Source organism: Elgaria multicarinata, chromosome 11 (genome assembly GCF_023053635.1).
Source record: "Elgaria multicarinata webbii isolate HBS135686 ecotype San Diego chromosome 11, rElgMul1.1.pri, whole genome shotgun sequence".
Taxonomy (NCBI): domain Eukaryota; kingdom Metazoa; phylum Chordata; class Lepidosauria; order Squamata; family Anguidae; genus Elgaria; species Elgaria multicarinata.
In genome coordinates, this window is record NC_086181.1 from 39,254,046 (window position 1) to 39,280,653 (window position 26,608).

The window sequence follows — 26,608 nt, forward strand, 5'->3', positions numbered from 1 at the left end:
TATACAACTTGCGCAGTAGCAAGTATGCGCATTGTCGGCGAGACGCCACGTGCGTCGAGCCAGAAGCCCCCAGCTGTGCCTGGCATGACTTCATCATAAAAAAGTATGAACTCTTTATGACAATGGAAAGGACTTCTTTTGCCATTTCAGATTTTTTTTTTTTTGGAAAGCCCCCTTTTTTGGGACCTCCATGGGAATTTTCGGTCACCAAGTAGTCCTGCACCCATGCGGGTCAGGGGCTAACTGCCTGCAAACTTTCAGCTTCCTAGTCTTTGAGATATTTTGGTCTGGACAGAGGACAGAGGAACTGGCTATTATTAGATAGGATAATGACTGCTAAGTAGGGTAATTAACTAAAGACAGAATCATTAAATTTGGATTAGGATGTGGGTGTGGTTTGGAAATAAATTGGTGAATCTCCATTGTGGTGCAAATGTTCCCATTTTAGTATCTGTGTAAGAGGGGGGGGAGGGATCATGAAAAAACTACGAGCCGCTCTCTTTTTTGCATTTTTCACACCATTGCAAATATTAAATTAAATTGAAGGAGAAATACTGATTTGGGGGAAGTGAAAGACATGGAAAATTAATTTTATTTGAGGTGGTTTGGATGAGAAATTAATTGGCTTACTTTGTTTTCTCTGGAATTTCAACAAATCTAAAACCTGCATGCATAGATAAAAGTTAATGTGTTTTTAATTTATTTATCTACTACATTGATATACAGCTCAATATATTGATTCCAGAATGGTGTAGAATGAAAGATACAAATGGTTGATCTACACCAAGCAGGATATTCCACTATGAAAGCAGTATGAAAGCAGCATATAAAAGGCAGGAGCCACGCTACTGCTTTATAGTGGTAGAGAAGTGTGCTGACAACTGTTGGGGCACATGACACATACCATATACCACTTTCATACCACTTTCTAGTGTTATATCCTGCTTAATCTCTTGGGTCCTGAATCTCTTGGATGCCTAGCAATGCTCCTGCTGGCACTACAGTCCAGGAACTGTAAGCCATGACATATATTTATTTATTTATTTATTTATTTTATTACATTTTTATACCACCCAATAGCCTAAGCTCTTTGAGCGGTTCACATTTCCCCTGTTTCCTTGGGGACTTGGTCATGACTGACTTTTGCTAGACTCTGTCCTATCCTTGCAGTCAGTGACTAAATTCACAACAGAATTCTCCTGTCAAACTACAGAAAGACACTTTTTTTTTTCAGTGTGATGACAAAGTTCTACCAGTACATCTTGGCCTTGGTGTTTGCAATTAACGAGATCAATGAGAATCCCGAGATCTTGCCCAATGTCACTCTCGGGTTCCAGATCTATGACAGCTTATTTGATGGAATGATGACCTACCGTACCAGCCTGGATCTACTCTTCAAATCACAGAAGATGGTGCCCAACTACAAATGTGGCTTCCACAAAAATCTTATAGGAGTCATTGGTGGACTGAGTCTTGATATCTCTTCAAGCATGGCACATGTATTGGGTCTTTACAAGATTCCACAGGTAGGATCTCGGGATGTGGTCTTTCCTACACCCTTCTTCACACAGCAGCCAATGTAGCCTACTCCAATAATGCCTGGCCATCTGGACATTCTGTCTTGAGCTGATGGGAGTTGTAGTCCAAAATTTCTAGAGGGAACCAAGTTACCTCATCTTGATATAAACATTAGAGACGTTTGCCTTTAGGATAGATTATAGTGTAGTACTGAGTTTGGCCATTCAGAATTGATAGCGTCACTTTTCTTACTATCCAATTGAGTTTTCTTGTTTTCTTACTTGGAGTTGTGCTTCTGGATTCTTGACCAAATTAGGATTTGTTACATGAGCTGATACAGGATGTTTTTTCAGGATTTTCTTTTTGGGCAAGTTCTATATGTTTCATTTTACAGCGACTAGATGGCACTATGGTACCATAATGTAGTACTAAGTTTGCCCATTCAGAATTGATAGCATCTCTTTTCTTATGCCCCGATTGAGTTTTGCTTGTTTCCTTTCCTTCTTCTGCTTCTGGATTCTTTGCTAAATTGAGATTTGTTCCTTTACATGGCTGTTTTTTCAGGGTTTTATTTTTGGCAAGTTCTATAGGTTTTGTTTTACAGCCACTAGAGGGCAATATGGTATAGGGCAATTACGGAAGTACACCCAGCCAGTCAAGTCCTTCCTAGCACTTCCTAAAGATAAACCACACTTTCCCAAAGCTTTACAAAGCTGGGGTAAAGGTCCTTAAGCATGGGAAGTGCCTTGGAGGTTGACCTCATTGAATAAAGGACCTGCAAACATCTGTGAGTAACCAATCTTGATTGCAGGATATAAGTCCCATGTGGAGAAGACCATTTTCCACCCTAAAACAGAGAGAAAACAGGAAGATGATAATAAGATCCATATGTCTACACCAGTTCAATATCTTGGGGTAGTCCTAGGGTCATTCCTGTGCATATAAAAGATGTATAGCGGATTCCGGGGACAACCTCAGATGACCAAGGACTTTCCCCGGGACATAGGGTTACCGCACAAAACCTGATTTTTTCTGCAGTCCTGGGACCATCCCGCAAAGCGTGGGCCATGTGGTCACTGCTCCTGGGTCCTCCCATCATACCTATGTGTAGCGGGAACCATAAAGTGGGCACGGAGCTCGACGGGGACAGTCTGTGCCAATTGGGGTGGGGTGGGGAGTGGATTCAGGGGGTTGGTTTTTTACCTTTTTTGTGGAGGAGCACAATTGCGCTGCTTCTCCCTCTTCAGAAAAAAATGGCGGCTGCAACCTCCTTCCAGGATGTCGCACAGCCATCAAGATGCTAGGGAGTGGATCGCCAAAGCTGGTAAGTCTGCGACCTAACCCTCCCTCCCTCTACACCCTATGGTGTAGACATGCCCTATGTATGTTGCTTTGGGGTGTGCTCATAAGACTCTCATGAATAAAGAAGTCTGATTCCAAATCCTTTCTTTTTTTCTTTCTTCTCCCTCCCCCCCCTCTCTCTCTCTCTCTTTATCCCTTTCTTTCTTATATGTTTCTTTCATTGTTCCTTTAGATTTCTTATGGCTCATTTGAAACAGCAGTGAGTGATGAATCCCATTTCCCGTCCTTTTACCGCATGGTCCCCAATGAAGCCCTTCAGTACCAGGGAATTGTTGAACTGCTTCAGCATTTTGAGTGGAAATGGGTCGGGCTCATTACGCTGGATGATGTAGGTGGAGAATACTTCTTGCAGACCATAGAACCAATGTTTTCTCAGAATGGAATATGTTCAGAATTCACAGAAAAATTCCGAGCAAATTGGCAGTTCTTTGATGTGGCTGACATGCTCAATGTTGCAATGAGTCATCTTCCCATTTTCATGGAGACAAAAGCCACTGCAGTTATTATATATGGAGAAAGTACAACCATTCTATGGTTGGCTGCTATTATACTGATAATAACAGTTTTTCCTATAACAGAGCATGAGTATGAAGGGACAACCTCTTCAAGAAGAGTGTGGATTACTATAGCCCAAATTGATTTCACCTTACATAGCCTTCAAAAGGCTTTTGATATGCAAATGTTCCATGGTGCAATTTCCTTCACAATTCATTCCAAAGAGGTTCCAGGCTTCCAAAATTTTCTTCAAATTATCACACCTTCTGGGTCAAAAGCAGATGGTTTTATCAAAGATTTCTGGGAGCAAGCTTTTGAGTGTGAAATACCAAATTCTGATGCAAGAAGAGAAAACAATGAAACATGTACTGGGCAGGAATCGCTGCAAAGCCTCACTTCACCTTTCTTTGAAATGAGCATGACGGGGCACAGTTACAATATCTACAATGCTGTCTATGCTGTGGCACATGCCTTACACACCACATACATATCTCTGTCCAACCACAGACCAATGGAGGGAGGGATGAAGCAGGAACCTCAGAATATTGGATCCTGGCAGGTAATAATAATAATAATAATAATAATAATAATAATATTTCTTACCCACCTCTCCCTCTGGATCAAGGCAAGGAACAACACCAAATACAAAACACCATAAAGTACATAAAACTGATTAAAAACACATACAACTAATACGTTCTTAAAAGGCACCTTAAAATTCAACTGGGGGCATGTCTACACCAGCCATTTATCCCAGGATCGTCCTGGGATCATTCCTGTGCATCCATTGCCACATAAGGGATACCAGGATCAGGCAGGGACGATCCTTCCATTTTCCTAGGAAAACTCTTAGGTGTAGAAAGGGCCTGGGTAGGCCTGCCGGAAGAGTTCAGTCTTTATGGCTTTCTAAAATTCTGGAACACTGTTAAGTTGATGAATCTCTCCCTGCAGGCCATTCCGCAATCTGGGAGCAGCAGAAGAGAAGGCCCTCTGGGTAACAGTTGTGAGCCTAGTTTCTGCTGACTGAAGTAAATTCTTCCCAGAGGACCTAAGTGTGTGTGGTAGATTGTACGAGAGAAAGCAATCCCATGGGTAACTTGAACCCAAAACAGGCAGGGCTTTAAAGGTAATGTATACTTTATACTATAACCTCACAACTATACAATGGTGTAACCTGCAGCACTCAGGATGCTATTGAGCACTCAATTTCTATAGAACCTGAACACCCACCCCTTGTCTGGCTCAGTTTCTTTATTTTCTTCCTTCCATTGAAAACTTTTGCTGCCATACAACCATAACGTTTAGAACCTTATCTCCCTTCCACGATTTCATTTGCAAGTTTTCTCAACACCAATTGATGATGACACACTTTTTGTGATTTGCGTTGGTTTCCCCATAAGTGGTGTGTAAAACACAGAATACTATCTATTTTTCTAGGGAGGTAGTGGGCTCTCCCTCACTAGAGATATTCAAGATGCAACTGGACAGCCATCTGTCAGCTATGCTTAAAGGTGAACTCCTTCACTGAGCAAGGTGTTTGATTTGATGGCCTTATATGCCCCATCCATCTCTACTATTCTCTCTAATGTAAAAGGGATCTTCCTCAAATGGTTTCTGTTGTAGAGGAAAATAATCTCAATTCATCAGCACAGTTAATCCAAACGTAGGGACTTGCTGAGCCGGCCTGGAGGCGGGGCTACAGCGCACTAACTTTAACGCATGCCACCCAGCCTCCTAGACAGCCGACGCGCAGGGACGACGGAAGCCCTGCAGCGTCGGCCATTTTTTTTGTTTTGTTTTAAAGGGGCCACGTGGGGCCCGAAGCCGCTGGAGAAGGTAAGGGTTTTATTTACTTAAGCTCCCCCATCCGCCCTCCGTCGCCGTCGCTGTCGTCGCCCTCTGCCATCCCCTCGCCATCCCCGTCATCACCCTCCGCCATCCCCTCGCCATCTCCCGTGTGTCGCCCTCCGCCATCCCCTCGCCGTCTCCCGTGTATCGCCCTCCGCCCCCCCTCGCCGTCTCCCGTGTGTCGCCCTCCGTCCCCCCTCGCCGTCTCCCGTATGTCGCCCTCCGCCATCCCCTCGCCGTCTCCCGTGTGTCGCCCTCTGCCCCCCCCCTCTCCTGCCGGTCCAGCTTTCCCTCCCCCATCTCCCCCCCGGGATCAACCCCCCCTGGCGTGATGGGCACAGCACTCGTATGAGCGCTGTGCCAAGTCCATGGCTTTTTGCGGCTACTCGTGAGTAAGCGAGTAGCCACAAAAAGCCAAGGACCTTCCTAGACTTATGGCGTGAGAAAAAGGCATGCCATAAGCGACTTCGCTTATGGCGCGTTAGAGGAGGCCTCAGTGCGGCCTGGGCCCGGATACCCCTGTGCGTCATCTGGACGCACAGCAGGGAAACCGGGTCTCAAAGCACGCTAAGGCCTCATCTAGCAACGCCCGTAGTATACTTTCACTAACTCTCTTTCTCTCTCCACCTAGCTCCACTCCTTGATTCAAAGGATCTCATTCAACAACAGCGCTGGAGATGAAATTATGTTTAATGAACGTGGGAAAGTAGCAGGTAGATTTGATGTGACAAACCTGATCACTTTCCCAAATAACTCCTATATCAGGGTGAAAGTGGGAAGGCTGGATCCTCACGCTCCTCCAGGGGAAGTATTGACCATAGCTAAAGACAAAATCAACTGGCACAGAACCATGACTCAGGTTGGAAAATAATATCACTCCAATATTAATATTGATTTCTATCCAATGAAACAAGAATGGCAATATATGTAAAGATAACAAGGGAAGCATTTCTTCACACAAGGCATAATTATATTTGAAGCTCACTGGAATTCTTTGCTGTGTGTTTAAAAAAGAGTAATTTAATAAGTGGATGATGGGTCTTCCAGTGGAGACAAGCCATGGTAATGAAAAGGCAATATCCAGAAAGGACATTTCAGACTACAATGGAACACTGCCTAACACTTTCTTGTACGATCTCTGTGACAAATGTCCTGACTTTGAATGCTAAGCTTGAATGCAAAGCTTTAATAAGGAAAATTAAGGAAAATCTAATCCTCTAGATTTTGTATCATGCTTACTACATCAAATTTCTAATCTTCTAGACTACATGTAATGTACAACAAGGATTCCTTCCACTGAATGTGACATCTGTGTACTTACACATCCAATGTTCTTTCACCTTGCTGTTTATTAGTAGATCAATGGATATGAGATTGTTGGCCAAACATGTTCGTCATACTAAGCTCTTGTGATTTTTCTGTACAGGTGCCACCTCTTTCTCTCTGTAATGACAACTGCCAACCTGGTTACAGCAAGAAAAAGAAAGAGGGGGTGAAATTTTGCTGCTATGATTGTGCTCCATGTCCAGATGGGATGTTCTCAAAAGAACAGGGTAGGACAGATTATGTTGAGCTTTGTAAAAGATACATCTTATTTCATGAAACAAACTTTTCTGCAGGGTCTGTAGTCAATTACTACCTTGAGCATTTTCAAAAACGATGTCTTTATTTTCTTTTTACTGTTTATACATTAACATTATTTTATTTCCATTTCCACTTGATTATCTTGAAGAAAAGACCTTGCGAAACACAAGTAATAAATTTTAGCAATAATAAACAAAAACAGCATCCCACATAATTCTGTGATTTTAGCTACTTCAATTGTGTCTGCCCCTTCCAGCTAATGAAACCCTTCACTGTCTATTCTTCTTATCCTTTCCATGAAGGTGCGGATTGAGAGACTAGCTCTGGTACCGATAAAAGTGATTAAAATCTTTAATAATTCTTGTCTGTGTCCAGAATGCTCAACGTTTCAGATTAAAAATAATCCTTCCTCAGGAGCTGACGCTGGAAACGTTATTCTTATATGTTAAATATTTTCTGGAGCCTTTTTCCTTTTTGAGCGTTCGTCTGAACTGCTTCTAATCAAAGAGTTCTGGCTCGTAGCTACAAGTCAGGAACAAAATCCCTCCCCAACCTCCCAAAATGTGGGGCAAGTACATACATTCTCCATTCAGCACATACTCCTGTTAATTTCAGAGGCTGGTTTAATCATATTTAGTAAAGGGAAATACATTCCATATATCACATAACTGGTATGAATATAAAAGTGAACTATTAGCTCACATAGCGTGAACGAACTTGAAAGAAGGTGAATTGCTAGAATAGGACGAGACAAAAAAGATTGCTTCTATATGAAAGGGATTGTTTGGGGACAGGTTGGTATTTCTCATCAAAATCGCTGTGGTTAAGGCAATGCAGTAATGACGATAGTTTTGTTTCTTATTAAATTGACATATGTTTGTTTATTTTCAGACATGGAAACTTGTGTCAATTGTCCAGAGGGTCACTATCCAAACAAATTCCAGGACAGATGCATTCCTAAGATTCCAAATTTCCTAGCTTTTGAAGAAACGTTAGCCATCATTTCCATTTCTTCAGGACTTCTATTGTCTCTGATCACAGCTCTGGTGCTTGGCATCTTCATTAGGCAACGGGACACTGCCATGGTCAAAGCAAACAATCGAAGCCTCACCTACATTCTCCTCATTTCCCTCCTCTTGTGTTTCCTCTGTTCCTTCCTGTTCTTCGGAAAGCCTAAGAAGGGGACCTGCCTTCTTCGACAAACTGCTTTTGGCATTGTCTTCTCTGTGTCGCTCTCAACCATCTTGGCAAAAACTGTGTCTGTGGTTTTGGCATTCATGGCTACAAAACCAGGATCATGGATGAGGAAGTGGGTGGGGAAAAAATTGGCATATGCCATTGTCCTCTCCTGCTCAAGTATTCAATCCAGCATTTGTGCTCTGTGGCTGGCAATGTCTCCTCCATTCCCAGATGTTGACATGACCTCAATGACAGAAGAAATTGTACTACTATGTAATGAAGGGTCCATCCTCATGTTCTGTTGTGTTTTGGGCTACATGGGTCTCCTGGCCACTGTCAGCTTCACTGTGGCCTTCGTGGCCAGGAAGTTGCCTGATAGTTTTAATGAAGCCAAGTTCATCACCTTCAGCATGTTAGTTTTTTGCAGTGTGTGGGTGTCCTTTGTTCCAACTTACCTCAGTACAAGAGGAAAGTACATGGTGGCTGTGGAGATCTTCTCCATCTTGGCCTCTAGTGCTGGGTTACTCAGCTGCATCTTTTTCCCCAAATGCTACATAATTGTGGTGAGACCTGAGTTGAACAACAGAGAGCAGCTAATGCGAAGAAAGATGTAAATAACAGCATTCATCCTTTCATTAATCTTTCTTACCACCTACAAGAACATAAAATGGTGTAAATGAATTGTGACTGAAAAGCCTTTCTAAATTTACCAATTCAATCTTTTTCCTTGTGGATACAAATATTAATAAATAATAATTAACCACTCCATGTGGCTATTTATTCTCTTCTAAATTTATGATAATACAATTTTTTGAATGCGGTTATGATGATTGCTTTGTGACATCTTTATTTAATAAACATCACAACCTGTTTTCTATGTTTGAGGAATCAGCCTCTCTGGAGCAGTGGATATTTGTGGGAACTGGAGTACTTCTCAAAAAACTTTCTTTAGGTGGCCCCTTCCTTTGCTTCTGCCACAGGACAGGTTGCAATTGATGTGGTAGAGCAGGCCCAGAAACAGGGACATTTTACCAAATATACAAGAGTACAACATTGGCATAATGCAAAAGAAGCTCTATACAAAGGGAAATGACTGAAAGGATGACAGTTATGCTACAGTGATGGCTATCCAAGTAAGGACAGTGGATGGGCATGGGAAATGGTACCAAGCCAAGACTAGCTGTGCAGAAAGATATGTAAAAGGGTAGGTTGGATCGGTTACCATATCAGTCTGATGAGATGACTGCAGCAAGGGGACAAGGCCAACCCTGCCATTAGGCAAAGTGAAACAACTCCCTTAGGGAGAAGATGCTTGAAGGGAGGCCTGAGCTATCCTGCTGTCCTCCGGGGGTGGGGGATCCCAATTCTGATGACAAAATAGGATTCATCTGCAAATCCAATAATCCTATTTACACAAAATGGGGAGGCTCCATTATTTCGTTTGCTTCGGGTAGCAAAATGTTCTTCACCAGCTGTGCAAGAGAGAGCTGGGAAAAATTTGCTTCTGGAGAAGTTGAAAAATGCTACAGCTGCCATGTTGATATGTGTATCACAGTGATTGGTATTGGGAACAATTCTTTTCAACTTATTCATAAATGATCTGGAATTAGGAGTGAGCAGTGAAGTGGCCAACTTTGCCAACAACAACAAATTAGTTAAGGTTGTTAAAACACAAAGGGAAAGTGAAGAGCTCCAAAGGGATCTCTCCAAGATGGGAGAGAGGGCATCCAAATGGCAGATGAGGTTCAATGTAAGCAAGGCCATAGCTAGACCTAAGGTTTATCCCAGGATCATCCCAGGTTCATCCATGCCTGAGCGATGGATGCCCTGTGTGGAACTTAGATTAGCAGGTTTGACCCCAGAACAACCCTGGGATAAACCTTAGGTCTATCTATGGCCCAAGTGTAAGGTGATGCATGTTGGGGCAAAAAAACCAACTTCAAGTATAACATAATGGGATCTGAGATGGCAGTGACTGAACAGAAAAAGATCTTGGGATTGTGGTGGACAGCTCAATGAAAATGTCCACCCAGTGTGTGGCCGCTGTAAAGAAGGCCAACTCCATGTTAGGCATTATAAGAAAAGGAATTGAGAATAAAATGGCCAGTGTCACACTGCTGTTATACAAATAGATGGTGCGATCACACTTAGTACAGTTCTGGGTCACCACACCTAAAAAAAGATATTATAGAGCTGGAAAAAGTGCGGAAAAGGGCAACAAATGATTTAAGGGGCTGAAGCATCTCCACTATGAGGGAAGGTTACATCAACTGGGATTGTTTAGCTTGGAAAAAGAGGGCTAAGGGGAGATATGATAGAGGTGTACAAAATTATGCATGGTATGGAGAATGTGGATAGGAATACGTTTTTCTCCCTCTCTCAAAATACTAGAACCTGGGGTCATCCAATGAAGCTTACTGGTAGGAGATCCAAGGCAAATAAAAGGAAGTACTTCTTCACACAGTGCATAGTTAAATTATAGAACTCACTACCACAAGATGTAGTGCCACCAACTTGGATGGCTTTAAAAATGGGTTGGATAAATTCCTGGAGGTGAAGTCTATCAATGGCTACTAGCCCTGATGGTTGTGTGCTATCTCCAGTATTCAAGGCAGTAAGCCTGTATGCACCAGTTGCTGGGGAACATAGGTGGGAGGGTGCTGTTGCACCATGTCCTGCTTTGTTGGTCACTGGTTAATGGCTGGTTGGCCATTGTGTGAACAGAGTGCTGAACTAGATGGACCCTTGGTCTGATCCAGCATGACACTTCTTATATTCTTATGTACACAGCTGGGTTTTGATATGTATCTACTCAGCTTTCAAGTTCAGTCACCATACTGTCAATCTGTACACCTACATCACTGGGAAAACTTAAAGAGTGGGGTAAATCCAGCACTAGAGCTCGCTGTGGGTCAATCTGAAGTTACCCCACAGTGTTGTTGTTCCACTGCAGAGCAGCAGAAAATTATTGCAATATTTGACAAACTTATTTGTTTCACCAGTAGTGATAATGGAGATACCACACAGAGTCCAAAGTTATTATTCTCTCTGTAATTATTGGAGTTACTGTAATTAATTCCCCAGGTTACATCTCCAGTGTTTTTAAGAAGGCAGTAGAGAAAGATATTTAACATTCAAGTCTTAAATGGGTTTTTAAAAAACTCTACCATGTCATTCACACCATAGACTAGGGGCTAGAGTCAGCCAGGAAACTCTCACTCTGAACACTTCCCCTTCTTCGTATGGGTCAGGCTTCAAGGCAGTGACTTTCAATGGACACTGCAACACTTGGGGATAATTAAGGGTAATTTCTAACCTTAAGGAGTGTATGGGCAGAACTAGCAGCCATCTAAACCCAGCTTGTTTGAATGGCTGGTGGAAGAGATTATTCCAAAGAGGAACATGGGAGGGACAAGATGGATGTTTGCCAGCCAGATTTTGATGTTGATGACAACTGTGATGGTGCTCCTACACATGGCAATTGAAGTGCAAACTCTGAAGTGCTCTGGAAATAATCCTCTTCACATTCCACATGAATGGTACCAAGCGGGTGAATTCCTCATTGGTGGGATTGCATCTCATGTTCATTACATATTCCCTTACATTGGGTTCAACAGGCACCCTTCTGAGGAAACAATTAACTTCCAATTGTAAGGAATCCCATAAAGTCAGGTTTGATTATAGTTTAAGTTTAAGTTAAATTAAGAAAAATATTTCATGTTTCTGTGACTGCAAATTGCTTTCATCATTTAAATAAAGGTGTCATATTAGTAGTAGTAGTATGTGACAAAAGAATGGAATGTAGGAACCTGATTTATAACATGACAAAATATTTGGCCATTTCGCATATGACTGATGTGCTGTGATTCCTCAAAATGTCTCTTCCAAATGGCAATTAAGCTTAGTAAAAGAATGGTTAGTGTAGAGGAAAACTTTTCTTTAAGGTTTATTACACTGCATGGGAGTGATTGTCCTCCAGGAAAGGGTGAGACATAGAAGGGAGACAGGGAGACAGGGAGACAGACAGACAGACAGAGATTTCCCTCCTAAAAGATTAAATCTTGTGAGCAGAAAGTCCTTCTCCAGGCACCTCTAGTATGTGTTAGAGTGTGTGCTGCTCCTGATCATTATATGTCCTGGATTATGGTGCACAGAGAGGTGGGACGTGTTGTGGGGCTTCCTAGTCTATTCTGGTTGAGTCTTCCTCTGTTAGCGTATACGTCTGTGCTGGTGTTTGGAAGAAAAGCCAAAAGCCCCACCACGTGGAGAGACAACACTAGAAAACGCAGAGCAGAGAAAGGGAACAAAAGAGCCCACTCCTCCATGCCTCTTTTGCCTCTTCTCCTTCCTACTTCTAAGCGCCCTCTGTCTCCACCATGGTGTCCTTCTCCTTATTCTGATCCCCACCCACAAACCTGCCTGTTCCTTCCTGCCAACCTTCCCATCTTCCACCCTTTTTCTAATCTTCTTCTTCGCTTGGTCATGACTATCTTTGCTAGATTGTGTCCTGTCCTTGCAGTCAGTGACTAAATTCACAGCACAATTCTCCTGTCAAACTACAGAAAGTCCCTTTATTTGCAGCGTGTTGACAAAGTTCTACCAGCACATCTTGGCCTTGGTGTTTGCCATTAATGAGATCAATGAGAATCCTGAGATCTTGCCCAATGTCACTCTCGGATTCCAGATCTATGAGAGCTTTCATGATGCAATGATGACCTACCGTGCCAGCCTGGATCTACTCTTCAAATCACAGAAGATGATGCCCAACTACAAATGTGGCTTCCACGAAAATCTTATAGGAGTCATTGGTGGACTGAGTGCTGATATCTCTTCAAGCATGGCACATGTCTTGGGTCTTTACAAGATTCCACAGGTAGGATCTCGGGATGTGGTCTTTCCCACACCCTTCTTCATACAGCAGCCAATGTAGCCTACTCCCATAATGCCTGACCATCTGGCCATTTTGTCTTGAGCTGATAGGAGTTGTAGTCCAAAATTTCTAGAGGGAATCAAGTTACAAACCCTGATATATTTTATTCTCCCATTCCGACAATGTTGTGTATACTATGAAACCATACCAATCTTGATTAAATGTATCTTTGAATCTTGTTCCTCTTACTAATCTTAATTTATTTGTCAGTTTCTCCACTGAGGCTACATGCCAAACCTTACTGTACCAATTTGTTAGCGTAGCGCCAACCAAATCTTTCCAATAGCTGACTATAACCAATCTGGCAGCAACTAAAAGAAATCCTATCAATTGTTTAGATTCAACTTTTTTATTCTCCTCCTGAAATACTCCTAACAATGCTAATTCTGGTAATTTAATAAACTCATAGTCTTGGTTTTATATTTGACTCCTCACCCTCCTTTACGCCTCATATTGAGGCAGGAGCTAAATCCTGTCATATAATATTGTCAGGATCAGATTGTTTTTGTCTGTCTCTTCTGCCAAGACTCTTGTTCATGCATTGGTTATTTCTCGGCTGGACTATTGAAACCTCTGACTGGCCTTCCTTCTTCTCACATCAGTTCGTTGGTTTCTAGTCATCACTCTGCTGCTAAGATCATCTTCTTGGCTCATTGCTCTGATCATGTTACTCCATTTCTGAAATCTCTTCATTGGCTTCCAATTCACCACAGAATCCAATATAAGGGGGATTCTACACGTCGTACTGAGGGCGCTTGCATGCACCCCCAGTGCGCCCCCAAAGTGATCATGTAGCTTGCCTGTTCGAAGAGACGAGGAAGAGGCGGAGCAGGAGGAAGCTGGGGAATCCGACCGCCCACCTACCTTCTCGCCAGCCGGGTCGGAGAGCTCGGCGGAAGAAGGCGAGGCGGAGAGCGGAAGAAGCTCTCCGACCCGGCTGGCTCTTTCGCCGGCAGCAGGAGGCCGGCGGGGAGGTGGGCGGCGGCAAGGACATGGCCGGATTCCCCAGCCGCCTCCTGCTCCGCCTCTTCCTCGTCTCTTCGAACAGGCAAGCTACACGATCGCTTTGGGGGAGCACTGGGGGCGCATGCAAGCGCCCTCAGTATGACGTGTAGAATCCCTCTAAGTTTCTCCGGTTGACTTTCAAAGCTTCTCACAATCTAGCTCCTTCCTCTCTTTCTTCTCTCATCTCACATTATTTCCCCGCTCGTCCGCTTCGCTCATCAAATGCATCGTTTCTTACCTGCCCAAGGGTCTCTACTTCTCTTGCTCGGCTTTGTTCATTTTCTCTCTCTACCCCTCATGGCTGGAATTCTCTAACAGAGTATTTGCGGAACACGAGCTCAATTACTGTTTTTAAAGCTCAATTGAAAACTTTTCTTTTTTCTATATCTCTTAGAATTTTTGCCCCATTATCTTTTCAATTTCTTTAAAAATTAAGTCCCCAAAAAACTTTTATTTTATCACCATGCCACCACTTATGCTGAAAAGAGCCTACCTCTCCACATCCCCTCCAACAGTATTGTGAATTAGATTTATTAAATCGTGCCACCCTTACTGGAGTTAAATAACATTTTTGCAAAATCTTTAACATTGTTTCCTTTGTTGACATTGAAACTGATTTGAATGGGAATTTGCTCAGCAAATTTGAACAATCTGTATCCCCTACCTTGATGGACCAGTTCAACTCCCATATTTTCTTTAGACCTTCAGAACTTCCCATCTTTAAACTAGGGATGTGCTCCACTCCGATTAGGAGCGTAGAAGCAGTAGCGGATTGGCCTGCTCCGCCTTACCCAGAGGCGGAGTAGGAGCGGACCGCGGACCCCCTAGAAGCAAGGCGAAGAGAAGCGGCCATTTTTCGGAGCTCCGAGTTCAGGCGGAGCGCTCCGGTCGCCATCTTGAAAACATTTCGCCATAGGATTGCATTGCGGCAAATAATCGCGCATAACTACGTTGTTTTTGAAGCTATCATTCTGAAAATTCTTGTGCACAGAGAGTCGTGGATGGGGGTCATTTTGAGACCACTCTCACCTCTCTGCATCGTACGGGTCACGGGCTATATTTTTGTGAAAATCGGGTCAACCGCGCGGCTCAAACTGCGTTTTCGGCTTTTCGCCCATAGGATTGCATTGAGGGAAAGAATCGGGGATAACTGGGGGGGGGTTTAAGCTATCATTCTGAAAATTCTTGTGCACAGAGAGTCATGGATGGGGGTCATTTTGAGACCACTCTCAACTTTCTGCATCGTACGGGTCGCGGGCTATATTTTTGTGAAAATCGGGTCAACCGCGCGGCTCAAACTGCGTTTTCGGCTTTTCGTCCATAGGATTGCATTGAGGGAAAGAATCGGGGATAACTGGGGGGGTGTTTAAGCTATCATTCTGAAAATTCTTGTGCACAGAGAGTCGTGGATGGGGGTCATTTTGAGACCACTCTCAACTTTCTGCATCGTACGGGTCGCGGGCTATATTTTTGTGAAAATCGGGTCAACCGCGCGGCTCAAACTGCGTTTTCGGCTTTTCGCCCATAGGATTGCATTGAGGGAAAGAATCGGGGATAACTGGGGGGGGGGTTAAGCTATCATTCTGAAAATTCTTGTGCACAGAGAGTCGTGGATGGGGGTCATTTTGAGACCACTCTCAACTTTCTGCATCGTACGGGTCGCGGGCTATATTTTTGTGAAAATCGGGTCAACCGCGCGGCTCAAACTGCGTTTTCGGCTTTTCGCCCATAGGATTGCATTGAGGGAAAGAATCGGGGATAACTGGGGGGCGGTTTAAGCTATCATTCTGAAAATTCTTGTGCACAGAGAGTCGTGGATGGGGGTCATTTTGAGACCACTCTCAACTTTCTGCATCGTACGGGTCGCGGGCTATATTTTTGTGAAAATCGGGTCAACCGCGCGGCTCAAACTGCGTTTTCGGCTTTTTGCCCATAGGATTGCATTGAGGGAAAGAATCGGGGATAACTGGGGGGGGTTTAAGCTATCATTCTGAAAATTCTTGTGCACAGAGAGTCGTGGATGGGGGTCATTTTGAGACCACTCTCAACTTTCTGCATCGTACGGGTCGTGGGCTAGAAGTTTTTAAAAAATCGGCGGGAAAAATACCTTTTTCAAAGGGCTGAGGGGCAGAGTCAGCTCCCGGTCATGATGATCCCAAAGTTGGAGGAGGGCATAGGCAAAACAGGTAACTTGGGATTCTGGGAAACTTCTCTTTCTTCATCTGAATGGGCTTTTCCCCGTGTTTTTTAACACACCTCGCAGGGATGTTGTGTGTGGGGTGCCCGATTTTGAAAAATTCGCCAAAAATCAGGGGATGATGGGATTGCTTTGAAACTTGGCGTGCGTGTGTATATCCCCATGAGGTGTCATGGTGCCAAACATGAGGTTTCTAACTTGAACAGAAAAAAAGTTGTATAATTTTTTAGCTTTCAATGCAAGCCTATGGGGGGGGGGAAACGGAGCTCCGGATCCGGAAACGGAGCTCCGGATCCGGATCCGGAGCTCCGGGCGGAGCGGAGCAGAAGTGGGTGGAGCGGGGGCGGGGCGGAGCGGCCCGATCCGGAAAATGGCGGATCTGCAAGTGAAGCGGAGCGGGGGGTCCGTGCACACCCCTACTTTAAACTAAGAAGGATGGAATATAGTTGAGACACCAAACCTGTTAGTGCCTGTAGTGGACTTGATTAAAAGTTCCAACTGTGTAAGAGGGTTGATGCCATTCCACCTGGCACCACTCCAACCATGTAATATTGAAGGCCTTCAGATGGGTTCTGCATGAATCCCTAGAGAGAAGAGCGTTACCATAATAAAAATCCTGGATTTTATACAGCCCTGCTCTCTTGAATGCATCTACCCTAATTTGCATAATTTAGTTGAACTTCTGCTTCTGCATTCTTTGCCAAATTATGAACAGTCGCTTTACATAGCAGTTTTTTCAGGGTTTTCTTTTTCGCAAGTTCTATAAGTTTCATTTTACAGCCACCAGATGGTGCTATGGTGTAGGGCAAGTATGGACGTACAACCAGCCAGTTAAGTGCTTCTTAGCACTTCCTAGAGCTGAATCTCACTTACTAGAAGCTTTACAAAGCTGGGATGAAGGTCCTAAAGCACAGGAAGAGCCCTGCAGGTTGACCATATTGTGGAACGGTCCTCCAAATGTCCATGAGTAACCATGCTTGATCACAGGATATAAGGCCAATGTGGAGAAGACCAGAATTACTTTTCCTTAAAGAGAGAAAAAACAGGAAGGTGATGGCAAGATTAAAACTACCTGGTAAACTGAATGATTTTAAAGTTTTTCATATTTAGGCTGTGATAAATATCACAGAGATATGCAAGCATTCCCTGGTCCACTGGCACTATTGACATTTTGGGGGTGCCTTATGCATATTTGGCGGGCTTTTATGAATTCTCAGTTTCCTCCCCCTTTCCCATATCTGAATGTTCATTTTTCTATTTCTCACACACTTCTCCAGACTCTTAATTTTCTTACCCCCTTCTATTGCTTCCTGGTTTTCTGCATTCCCTTCACTAACTTCTCACTTCTCACACCCTTCCCCCCCTCTCTCTCTTACATTTCTTCTTTCTTTAGTTTTCATATGGCTCATTTGAAACAGCAGTGAGTGATGAATCCCGTTTCCCTTCCTTTTACCGCATGGTCCCCAATGAAGCCCTTCAGTACCAAGGAATTGTCGAACTGCTTCAGCATTTTGGGTGGAAATGGGTTGGGCTCATTACTACAGATAATGAAGCTGGAGAACGTTTCTTGCAGACCATGGAGTCAATGTTTTCTCAGAATGGAATCTGTTCAGAATTCACAGAAAGACTCCATGCAAATTGGCAGTTCTTTGACGTGGCTGACTCGCTCAATATTGCACTGAGTCATCTTCCGATTTTCATAGAGAAAAAAGCCACAGCAGTTCTTATATATGGAGAAAGTATAACTGTTCTGTGGTTGGTTACTATTAGATTGATAATAACGCTTTTTCCTATAACAGACCATGAGTATAAAGGGACAACCTCTTCAAGAAGAGTGTGGATTACAACAGCACAAATTGATTTCACCTTACATATCATTCAAAAGGCTTTTGATATGCAAATGTTCCATGGTGCAATTTCCTTCACAATTCATTCCAAAGAGGTACCCGGTTTCCAAAAATTTCTTCAGCTTCTCAAACCTTCTGGGGCAAGAGCAGATGGTTTTATCACAGATGTCTGGGAGCAAGCTTTTGAGTGTGAAATGCCAAATTCTGATCCAACGAGGGAAAACAATGAAGCATGTACTGGGCAGGAATCGCTGCAAAGCCTCACTTCACCTTTCTTTGAAATGAGCATGACGGGGCACAGCTACAATATCTACAATGCTGTCTATGCTGTGGCACATGCCTTACACACCACTGACATATCTCTGTCCAACAACAGACCAATGGAGGGAGGGAGGAAGCTGGAACCTCAGAATATTGGACCCTGGCAGGTAACAACAACAACAAAAACAACAACAACTTTAATTCTTACTCACCTCTCCCTCTGGATCAAGGCGAGGAACAACACCAAATACAAAACACCATAAAGTACATAAAACTGATTAAAACACATAAAACTAAATCATTATTAAAAGGCAGCTTAAAATTCAACTGGGGGCATGTCTACACCAGCCATTTATCCCAGGATTGTCCTGGGATCATCCCTGTGCAACCAAACGCCACACGGGATACCGGGATCAGGCAGGGATGATCCCCCCATTTTCCTAGGATAACTCTAAGGGCCTTGCTAGACGAGGCCTTAGCACGCTTTGTGGGCCGGTTTCCCTGCTGTGCGTCCAGATGACACACAGGGGAATCCGGCGCCAGGCCGCACTGAGGCCTCCTCTAACGCACCATAAGCGAAGTCGCTTATGGCGTGCCTTTTTCACAGCCCCAGCCTCAGGCCGGGGCTGAGAAACATCTAGGAAGGTCCGTGGCTTTTTGCGGCTACTCGCTTAGTAGCCGCGAAAAGCCACGGACCTGGCACAGCGCTCATACGAGCGCTGTGCCCATCGTGCTGGGGGGGGTGATCCAGGGGGTGGGAGATGGGGGAGGGAGGGCGGAGGGCGACGAACAGGAGATGGCGAGGGAGGGCGGGGGGCGACGAACAGGAGATGGCGAGGGAGAGCGGGGGGTGACAAACAGGAGATGGCGAGGGAGGGTGGGGGGCGACGAACAGGAGATGGCAAGGGAGGGCAGGGGCGACGAACAGGAGATGGCGAGGGGGGACGGAGGGCGACGAATAGGAGATGGCGAGGGAGGGCGGGGGCGATGAACAGGAGATGGCGAGGGAGGACGGATGGGGGGGTTAACTAAAAAAAAACCTTACCTTCTCCAGAGTCTTTGGGCCGCAAGTGGCCCCTTTAAACTAAAAAAAAAAATGGCGGACGCTGCAGGGCTTGCATCGTCCCTGCGCGTCCGGCGTCTGGAAGCTGAGGCAGCACGCGCTAATGTTAGCACACCTTGGCCCTGCCTCCCTTCCGGCTTATCCCGGCAGGTCTAGCAAAGCCCTAAGTTGTAGAAAGAGCCTGGGTAGGCCTGCCGGAAGAGTTCAGTCTTAATGGCTTTCTTAAATTCCAAAAGACTGTTAAGTTGATGAATCTCTTCCTGTAGGCCATTCCACAGTCTGGGAGCAGCAGAAGAGAAGGTCCTCTGGGTAAAGGTTGTGAGCCTAGTTTTTGCTGACTGAAGTAAATTCTTCCCAGAGGACCTGAGTGTGTGGGTTGGATTGTATGGGAGAAGGCAATCCCGCAGGTAACTTATAACCAAAACATGAAGGGCTTTAAAGGAAATAACCAATATTTTATACTTTATGCTATAACCTCAGAACTATACAATGGTATAACCTGCAGCACTCAGTATTCTCTTGAGCACTCAATTTCTATAGAACCTGAACACCCACCTCTTGTCTAGCTCATCTTCTTTAATTTCTTCCTTCCATTGAAAACTTTTGCTGCCATACAACCATAATGTGGAAGGGAAATAAGGTTCTAAACTATTTCATTTGCAGGTTTACTCAACATCAAATGATGATGACATACTTTTTGTGATTTGCTTTGGTTTCCCCATACGTGATGTATAAAACACAGAATACGATCTATTTACCTAGGGAGGTAGTGGGCTCCCCCACATTAGAAACATTCACGATGCAGCTGGACAGCCATCTGTCAGCTATGCTTTAAGGTGAACTCCTTCATTGAGCAGAGCATTGGATTTGATGGTCTTATAGGCCCCTTCCATCTCTACTATTCTATGATTCTCTGAAATGTAAAAGGATTGCATTCCAAATGTTTTTTGTTGTAGAGGAAAACAATCTCAATTCATCAACACAGTTACTCCAAATATAGTATACTCTCTTTCTCTCTCCACCTAGCTCCACTCGTTGATTCGAAGGATCTGCTTCAACAACAGCGCCGAAGGTGAAATTATGTTTAATGAACAGGGGGAATTAGAAGGCGGATTTGATGTTACAAACTTGATCACTTTCCCAAATAACTCCTATACCAGGGTCAAAGTGGGAAGGCTGGATCCTCATGCTTCTCCAGGCAATGTATTGACCGTTACTGAGGACAAAATCAACTGGCAGATAAATTTGACTCAGGTTGGGAAATAATAATTTCACTCAGATGTTAATATTGATTGCTATCCAATGAAATATGAAGGGCAATATATGTAAAGATAACAAGGGAAGCATTTCTTCAGAAGAAGCATATTAAGTCTGAAGTTCACTGGAATTCTCTGTTGTGTTTTTAAATAGGGTGTCTAAAAAGAAGAAAATTAATAAATCAATGGTGGGTATATTTATTTGTTTGTTTATTACATTTATATTCCGCCCCTTAGCTGAAGCTCTCTGGGCGGTTTACAGTGGAGACAAGCAATGATCATGAAAAGGCAATATCCAGAGAGGAGATTTCAGACTAGCATGGAACACTACTTAACAGAGCATAAATAAGTGTATCCTCCATCACGTTCTTGTACAATCTGAGACACATGTCTAGTTACTGGCCTTACTTTGAATGCTAAGTTCATTATACAAGTGATAGTGCTAATTAAGGAAAGTCTAGTTGACTAGAGTTTGTATGAGGCTTTGTACATCAGGTTCTAGACTACAAATGTTCTGGAGTCTTATAATATTTAGAACGAGTATTCCTCCCACTGAACATGTCATCTGTGCACTTACATAACCAATATTCCATGTTTTTCACCTTGCTATTTACTAATAGAACCACTGATATAAGTTGGTCTTCCCAAACATGCTCTTAATACTAAGTTCTTGCCATGTTTTTGGACAGGTGCCACCACTTTCTCTTTGCAATGACCCCTGCCATCCAGGTTACAGCAAGAAAAAGAAGGAGGGAGTGAAATTTTGTTGCCATGATTGTACTTCATGTCCAGATGGGATGTTCTCAAACCAGAAGGGTATTATTATGTTATGTTAAGCTTTGTAAAAGACATATTTTATTTTAAAAAATAAATTCTCCTGCAGGATCTGTAGTCAATAACATTCTGGAGAGTTTTGAAAAACTATGGCATTGTATATTCTTACTGTTAGTACAGTAACTTGATAGATATAATTTTATTGGTATTTGCTTTTGGCCGTCTTGAAGAGAAAACATTCAAAAACACAAGAAATACAAACGCAAAAAAATTAAAAAAGAAACCAGTTTCCCACATAATTCTTTGATTTTAAGTAGGGGTGTCCATGGACCCCTCTGAACCACTTCACGGCCTGATCCGGAACTCTGGATCGGGCCTGAACCGCTTTGGGTCGATCCAACCCTCCCCCAACCCGCTCCATGGAGTGAGATCCGGAGGGCCGGATCAAGATTCAGCCCCCATTTTGCTCCCCTTCCCCAATTACTTGCCTCCACGGTGCACAGCGAAGGCAGGTAAGTGGGGAAGGGGGGACAAAATGGGGGCAAATAAGTCCCCTTCCCCACTTACCTGGCTCAACCGTCCGCCACCACACAGAACACGGTGGTGGTGGAGCCAGGAAAGACCCCCTTCCCACACTTACCTGGTGCCACCAGCGCTGCATGGACAGCGGCGGCACCAGGTAAGCCCCCCTCCCCTCAGCCCCCTTACCTGGCTCTGCCACCATCGCCATATGGATTGTGCCACCGCTGCCAGGTATGCCCCCCTGCCCCCTTACCTGGCTCTGCTGCCATCGCTGCACAGACTGCAGCAGCAGAGCCAGATAAGCCCCCTCCCCCACACTTAGGTGTCTCCGTCGCGGTCCAGCACTGGCTTCAACTGAGGCCCAGGCCTCAAGCCAGAAGAGGCCGCAGCCTGCTTCTGGCTTGAGGCCTGGGCCTCAGTTGAAGCCGTCGCCGGACCACAAAAGGGGCAGGTAAGCCCCCCTCTCCCCTGCCCCCTAACCTGGCTCTGCTGCCATCATCACACAGACTGCAGCACCAGGTAAGCCCCCCTCTCCCCCACTTTACCTGCATCCAGAGCTCCGGATTGAGGCGAACTACTTCACCTCAATCCGCAGCTCCCCCGACCCGATTCGAATCCGCACTTAGCACAGGCGGATCGGGTCGCTTCGCTCCCGATTCAGGGATCTGAATCAGAGTGGAGCACAGCCCTAATTTTAAGCTGCTTTGACATTCTTCTCTCCTTCCAGCTCATGTCACCCTTCACCGTCCAGTCCTCTCATCACTCCCCAGCATCCAACTATGTAGGAGAAGTAGCTACATTCTCCATTCAGCAACTACTGCTGTTAATTTCAGAGGTTTGTTTCATCATATTTATTAAAGGGAAATACTCAGAGACTTTTAAAGCAGAGTACATTCCATACATCATGTGACTTGTATGGATGTAAAACTGGGTATGTATGAACTATTAGCCAACATAAGATAAAAGAGCTTAAAGGAAAGGTGAATTGCTAGGATGGGATGGAACAAAAATGATTTTTTTCTATAGGAAAGAGATTGCTTGTAGAGAGATAGCCATGTATCATCAAAATCACTGTTGGACACATGTTTATGGACTAGTGCTGTAATTATTGTGGTGCGTAGGTTGATAAATAATGAGACGAGACAACAACAGCTGGATTTAAACAGGGCCACATTTATTAAATGATCTGCAAAGGGGGTGAAAACCTACCGGGCAACCAGTATGGCCTGTTGCCAGGCCCCTGAAGTTGGGCAAGCCATTTCTGGCCCTAGAGGAGGCGCTTTACCTTTCGCCTTAGAATCATAGAATAGCAGAGTTGGAAGGGGCCTACAAGGCCATCGAGTCCAACCCCCTGCTCAATGCAGGAATCCACCCTAAAGTTTCCCTGACAGATGGTTGTCCAGCTGCCTCTTGAATGACTCTAGTGTGGGAGAGACCACAACCTCCCTAGGTAACTGATTCCATTGTCATACTGCTCTAACAGTCAGGAAGTTTTTCCTGATGTCCAGCTAGAATCTGGCTTCCTTTAACTTGAGCCTGTTATTCTGTGTCTTGCACTCTGGGAGGATCGAGAAGAGATCCTGGCCCTCCTCTGTGTGACAACCTTTTAAGTATTTGAAGAGTGCCTTCCCCTGGGCCTGCCCCTTGTGGGGTAGGGGGACCTTCCTTTGTCACACCCTACCTCCGGCTGCCTGGCTCAGAGTGGGTGAGTACGGTTGGCCCCAAAGGTAAGTCTTTTCTCCCAGGTAGGTCATGGGGCTGAAAGCTAGGAGCCTCAGATTGTACCAGTCCCTGAGAACAGTGCCATGTGAATGCTCACCATTCCTACTTCAGATGCCCATACCTAACGCCAAGTAGCGAATGTGACCAAATTAAATAACAGATTAACCTAATTAATACACCCAAGCTGTCTCACAGCAAAAAAACCAGCACAATTTAGTACAGGAGTAAAAAATCCTCCTCAGGAACCAGCAAGCCCATACTGTCTTCAGGGAGGGAGGGAGCTGGGCAGCAAAGAGGGGGCAGGGAGGGAGAGTCACACCATACCAGCACCCAACCAATACCAGGTGGGCACGTCTCGGCTCTCCCCCGCCCACAAACCCCTCCCCACACCCAGGCTAAGCTGGGCATGGCAGAATGGCCATTGTGTTACATAGAATTCATGATTTTAAGAGAAGGATGAAGACAAAGACCACCAGAACACCATATGTCATTCATGGAGGGAATGAAATGTACAATATTTAATACAAAACAGATAAATTTAAAATAACAGTATTTTTACATAGGAGTACTCGTGGTTCCAAATTTTACATCCAATGAATTTCTTTTTCAAAAAAAAGTGCTCTCTTTCAAGGGGCCAGACACATTTTGACCAGGAAGTCTTCTTCAGTGGCCAAACATCTGGCATGGAAAGATATGGAAATACAAACAGTATCCATTAGTGCCTTAGGGAGCCATTTCTTTATTTATTGTATATACAAGAAATGATATTTACAAATACCTACGCTTGTGTGCACAGGAAAAAATTATCAAATGCGGCTGATTGCTTTATATCTTCCTCAAGTTAATTTATCAGTATAGAGACTGAAATACAAAATAAAAATTCTGGTCATAACATTACTAATTTAGTGTGTACACACATATAGATAAACAAGTAAAAATGACTTACAGTAAAACATTTCAATCCAGTCATGTCTCAACTTCAGTAAACCATAGGATAAGGAGTATCAAAGGAAACTCAGTTTATATGGCCAGTCAGCCTAGTAATAATCATTAACACCAGCTGTACTTTCAAAGTACAGAGAGAAACTTTAAAGAGATATCTCACAGCTGTAGATACAACATAACCACTTCTAAGGCACCAATGGTACAGAAACCAATTTGACACATATGGTTAAAACCAAGATGAACAATTAAGTAAGACCAGATACTACATAACAATGTAAAAAAATACCTTTGTCTCTATTACAAAGCACGAGACCTATTTCATTCTACATTTGACAATGATGTTTTGAGCATAAAGAGTCAGAATAGTTTGCTCTTTTTCAATCTGTTTTCCAGTTGTTTTCCAGATCCAACTAGCTTCTCCAAAGCCCAGAATTTCACATCCTTCTCAGAGTGTCCCAGTTCAATAAAATGTCTCACTATGGGGGCATGCAGTCTACAATTTCTAATACAGCTTTTGTGCTCACAAACTCTCCTTTTTATCTTCCTGGTGGTCATTCCAACATACAGAAGTTTGCAAGGACACTGGATTGCATCTACGACCCCCACCTTCAGTCACAATTATTATAAACAAAGACGGGTTGGGTTCCAAAACCAAGTACAGTATGTCAGCCAGAAAATCCCAGTGCTTAATTATAGGCTTTTATATTAACACATTATAGCCATTATAAGTCAAATTCTTTTAAGGCTAGGGCATTTTTGTTTGTGCATTCATGGAGGGAATACCAGAACTCATCAATGGCATTTCTTTTGATGCATCTAATAAGAAATTTTTGAAAACGACCATGGAGAAAAATATAAGACTCTGGGGGAGGCAATGTGTAGTCATGACAATAGTTTTGTTGCTTTTTAAATTGACATACTTTTTTAAAAAAAATTTCAGACATGGAAACTTGTGTCAGTTGTCCAGAAGGTCACTATCCAAACAAATTCCAGGACGGATGCATTCCTAAGATTCCGAATTTCCTAGCTTTTGAAGAAACATTAGCCATCATTTCCATTTCTTCAGGACTTCTATTGTCTCTGATCACAGCTCTGGTGCTTGGCATTTTCATTAGGAAGAGGGATAGTGCCATTGTCAAAGCAAACAATCGAAGCCTCACCTACATTCTCCTCATCTCCCTCCTCTTGTGTTTCCTCTGTTCCTTCCTGTTCATTGGAAAGCCTAAGAAGGTCACCTGCCTTCTTCGACAAACTGCTTTTGGCATCGTCTTCTCTGTGTCGCTCTCAACCATCTTGGCAAAAACTGTGTCTGTGGTTTTGGCCTTCATGGCTACCAAACCAGGATCACGGATGAGGAAGTGGGTTGGGAAAGGATTGGGGTATTCCATTGTCTTCTCCTGCTCCAATATTCAAGCAGGAATCTCTTCTCTGTGGCTGGCAATGTTTCCTCCATTCCCAGATATAGACATGACCTCAATGATGGAAGAAATTGTACTGCTATGTAATGAAGGTTCTGTCCTCATGTTCTATTGTGTTTTGGGATACATGGGTCTCCTGGCCATTGTCAGCTTCACTGTGGCCTTCCTGGCCAGGAAGTTGCCTGACAGTTTTAATGAAGCCAAATTCATCACCTTCAGCATGTTGGTCTTTTGCAGTGTTTGGGTATCTTTTATTCCAACCTACCTCAGTGCAAGAGGAAAGTACATGGTGGCTGTGGAGATCTTCTCCATATTGGCCTCCGGTGCTGGGTTACTCATCTGCATCTTTTTCCCCAAATGCTATATTATTGTGGTGAGACCTGAGTTAAACAACAGAGGGCAAATAATGCAAAGAAAGATGTAAATAATTTAGGGTGACCATATGAAAAGAAGGACAGGGCTCCTGTATCTTTAACAGTTGCATCGAAAAGGGGATTTGGGGGACTGCTGGAAGTGTGAAGAGCAAGAAGGAACATTTTACCACATGTGGTGGTCTTGGAAAAGGGCAAAGGCATACTGGGTCAAAATACATGCATTAATGCAAAAAAAATTAAAAGTAAATGTAGAAATGAATCCAGAAATGTTTTTGCTTGGACTGATGGATGGTCAATTAAAAGAGAAA

The 26,608-nt window shown here is 43.9% G+C and overlaps 2 protein-coding genes across 2 annotated transcripts; both read left to right on the forward strand.

Annotated features, from left to right (window-relative positions):
• The first annotated feature begins 1,238 nt into the window (after window positions 1–1,238).
• LOC134405828 (vomeronasal type-2 receptor 26-like) lies at window positions 1,239–12,916 on the forward strand. The gene is made up of 6 exons (XM_063137081.1): window positions 1,239–1,526; window positions 3,053–3,934; window positions 5,855–6,082; window positions 6,650–6,776; window positions 7,699–8,596; window positions 12,568–12,916. Exons 1-6 carry the CDS (start codon window positions 1,239–1,241, stop codon window positions 12,914–12,916), a joined length of 2,772 nt encoding a protein of 923 aa, XP_062993151.1.
• A 4,658-nt stretch (window positions 12,917–17,574) lies between these two features.
• LOC134405829 (vomeronasal type-2 receptor 26-like) lies at window positions 17,575–26,350 on the forward strand. Its single transcript, XM_063137082.1, has 4 exons — window positions 17,575–18,393; window positions 20,316–20,543; window positions 21,235–21,361; window positions 25,449–26,350. Exons 1-4 carry the CDS (start codon window positions 17,575–17,577, stop codon window positions 26,348–26,350), a joined length of 2,076 nt encoding a protein of 691 aa, XP_062993152.1.
• Window positions 26,351–26,608: the final 258 nt, after the last annotated feature.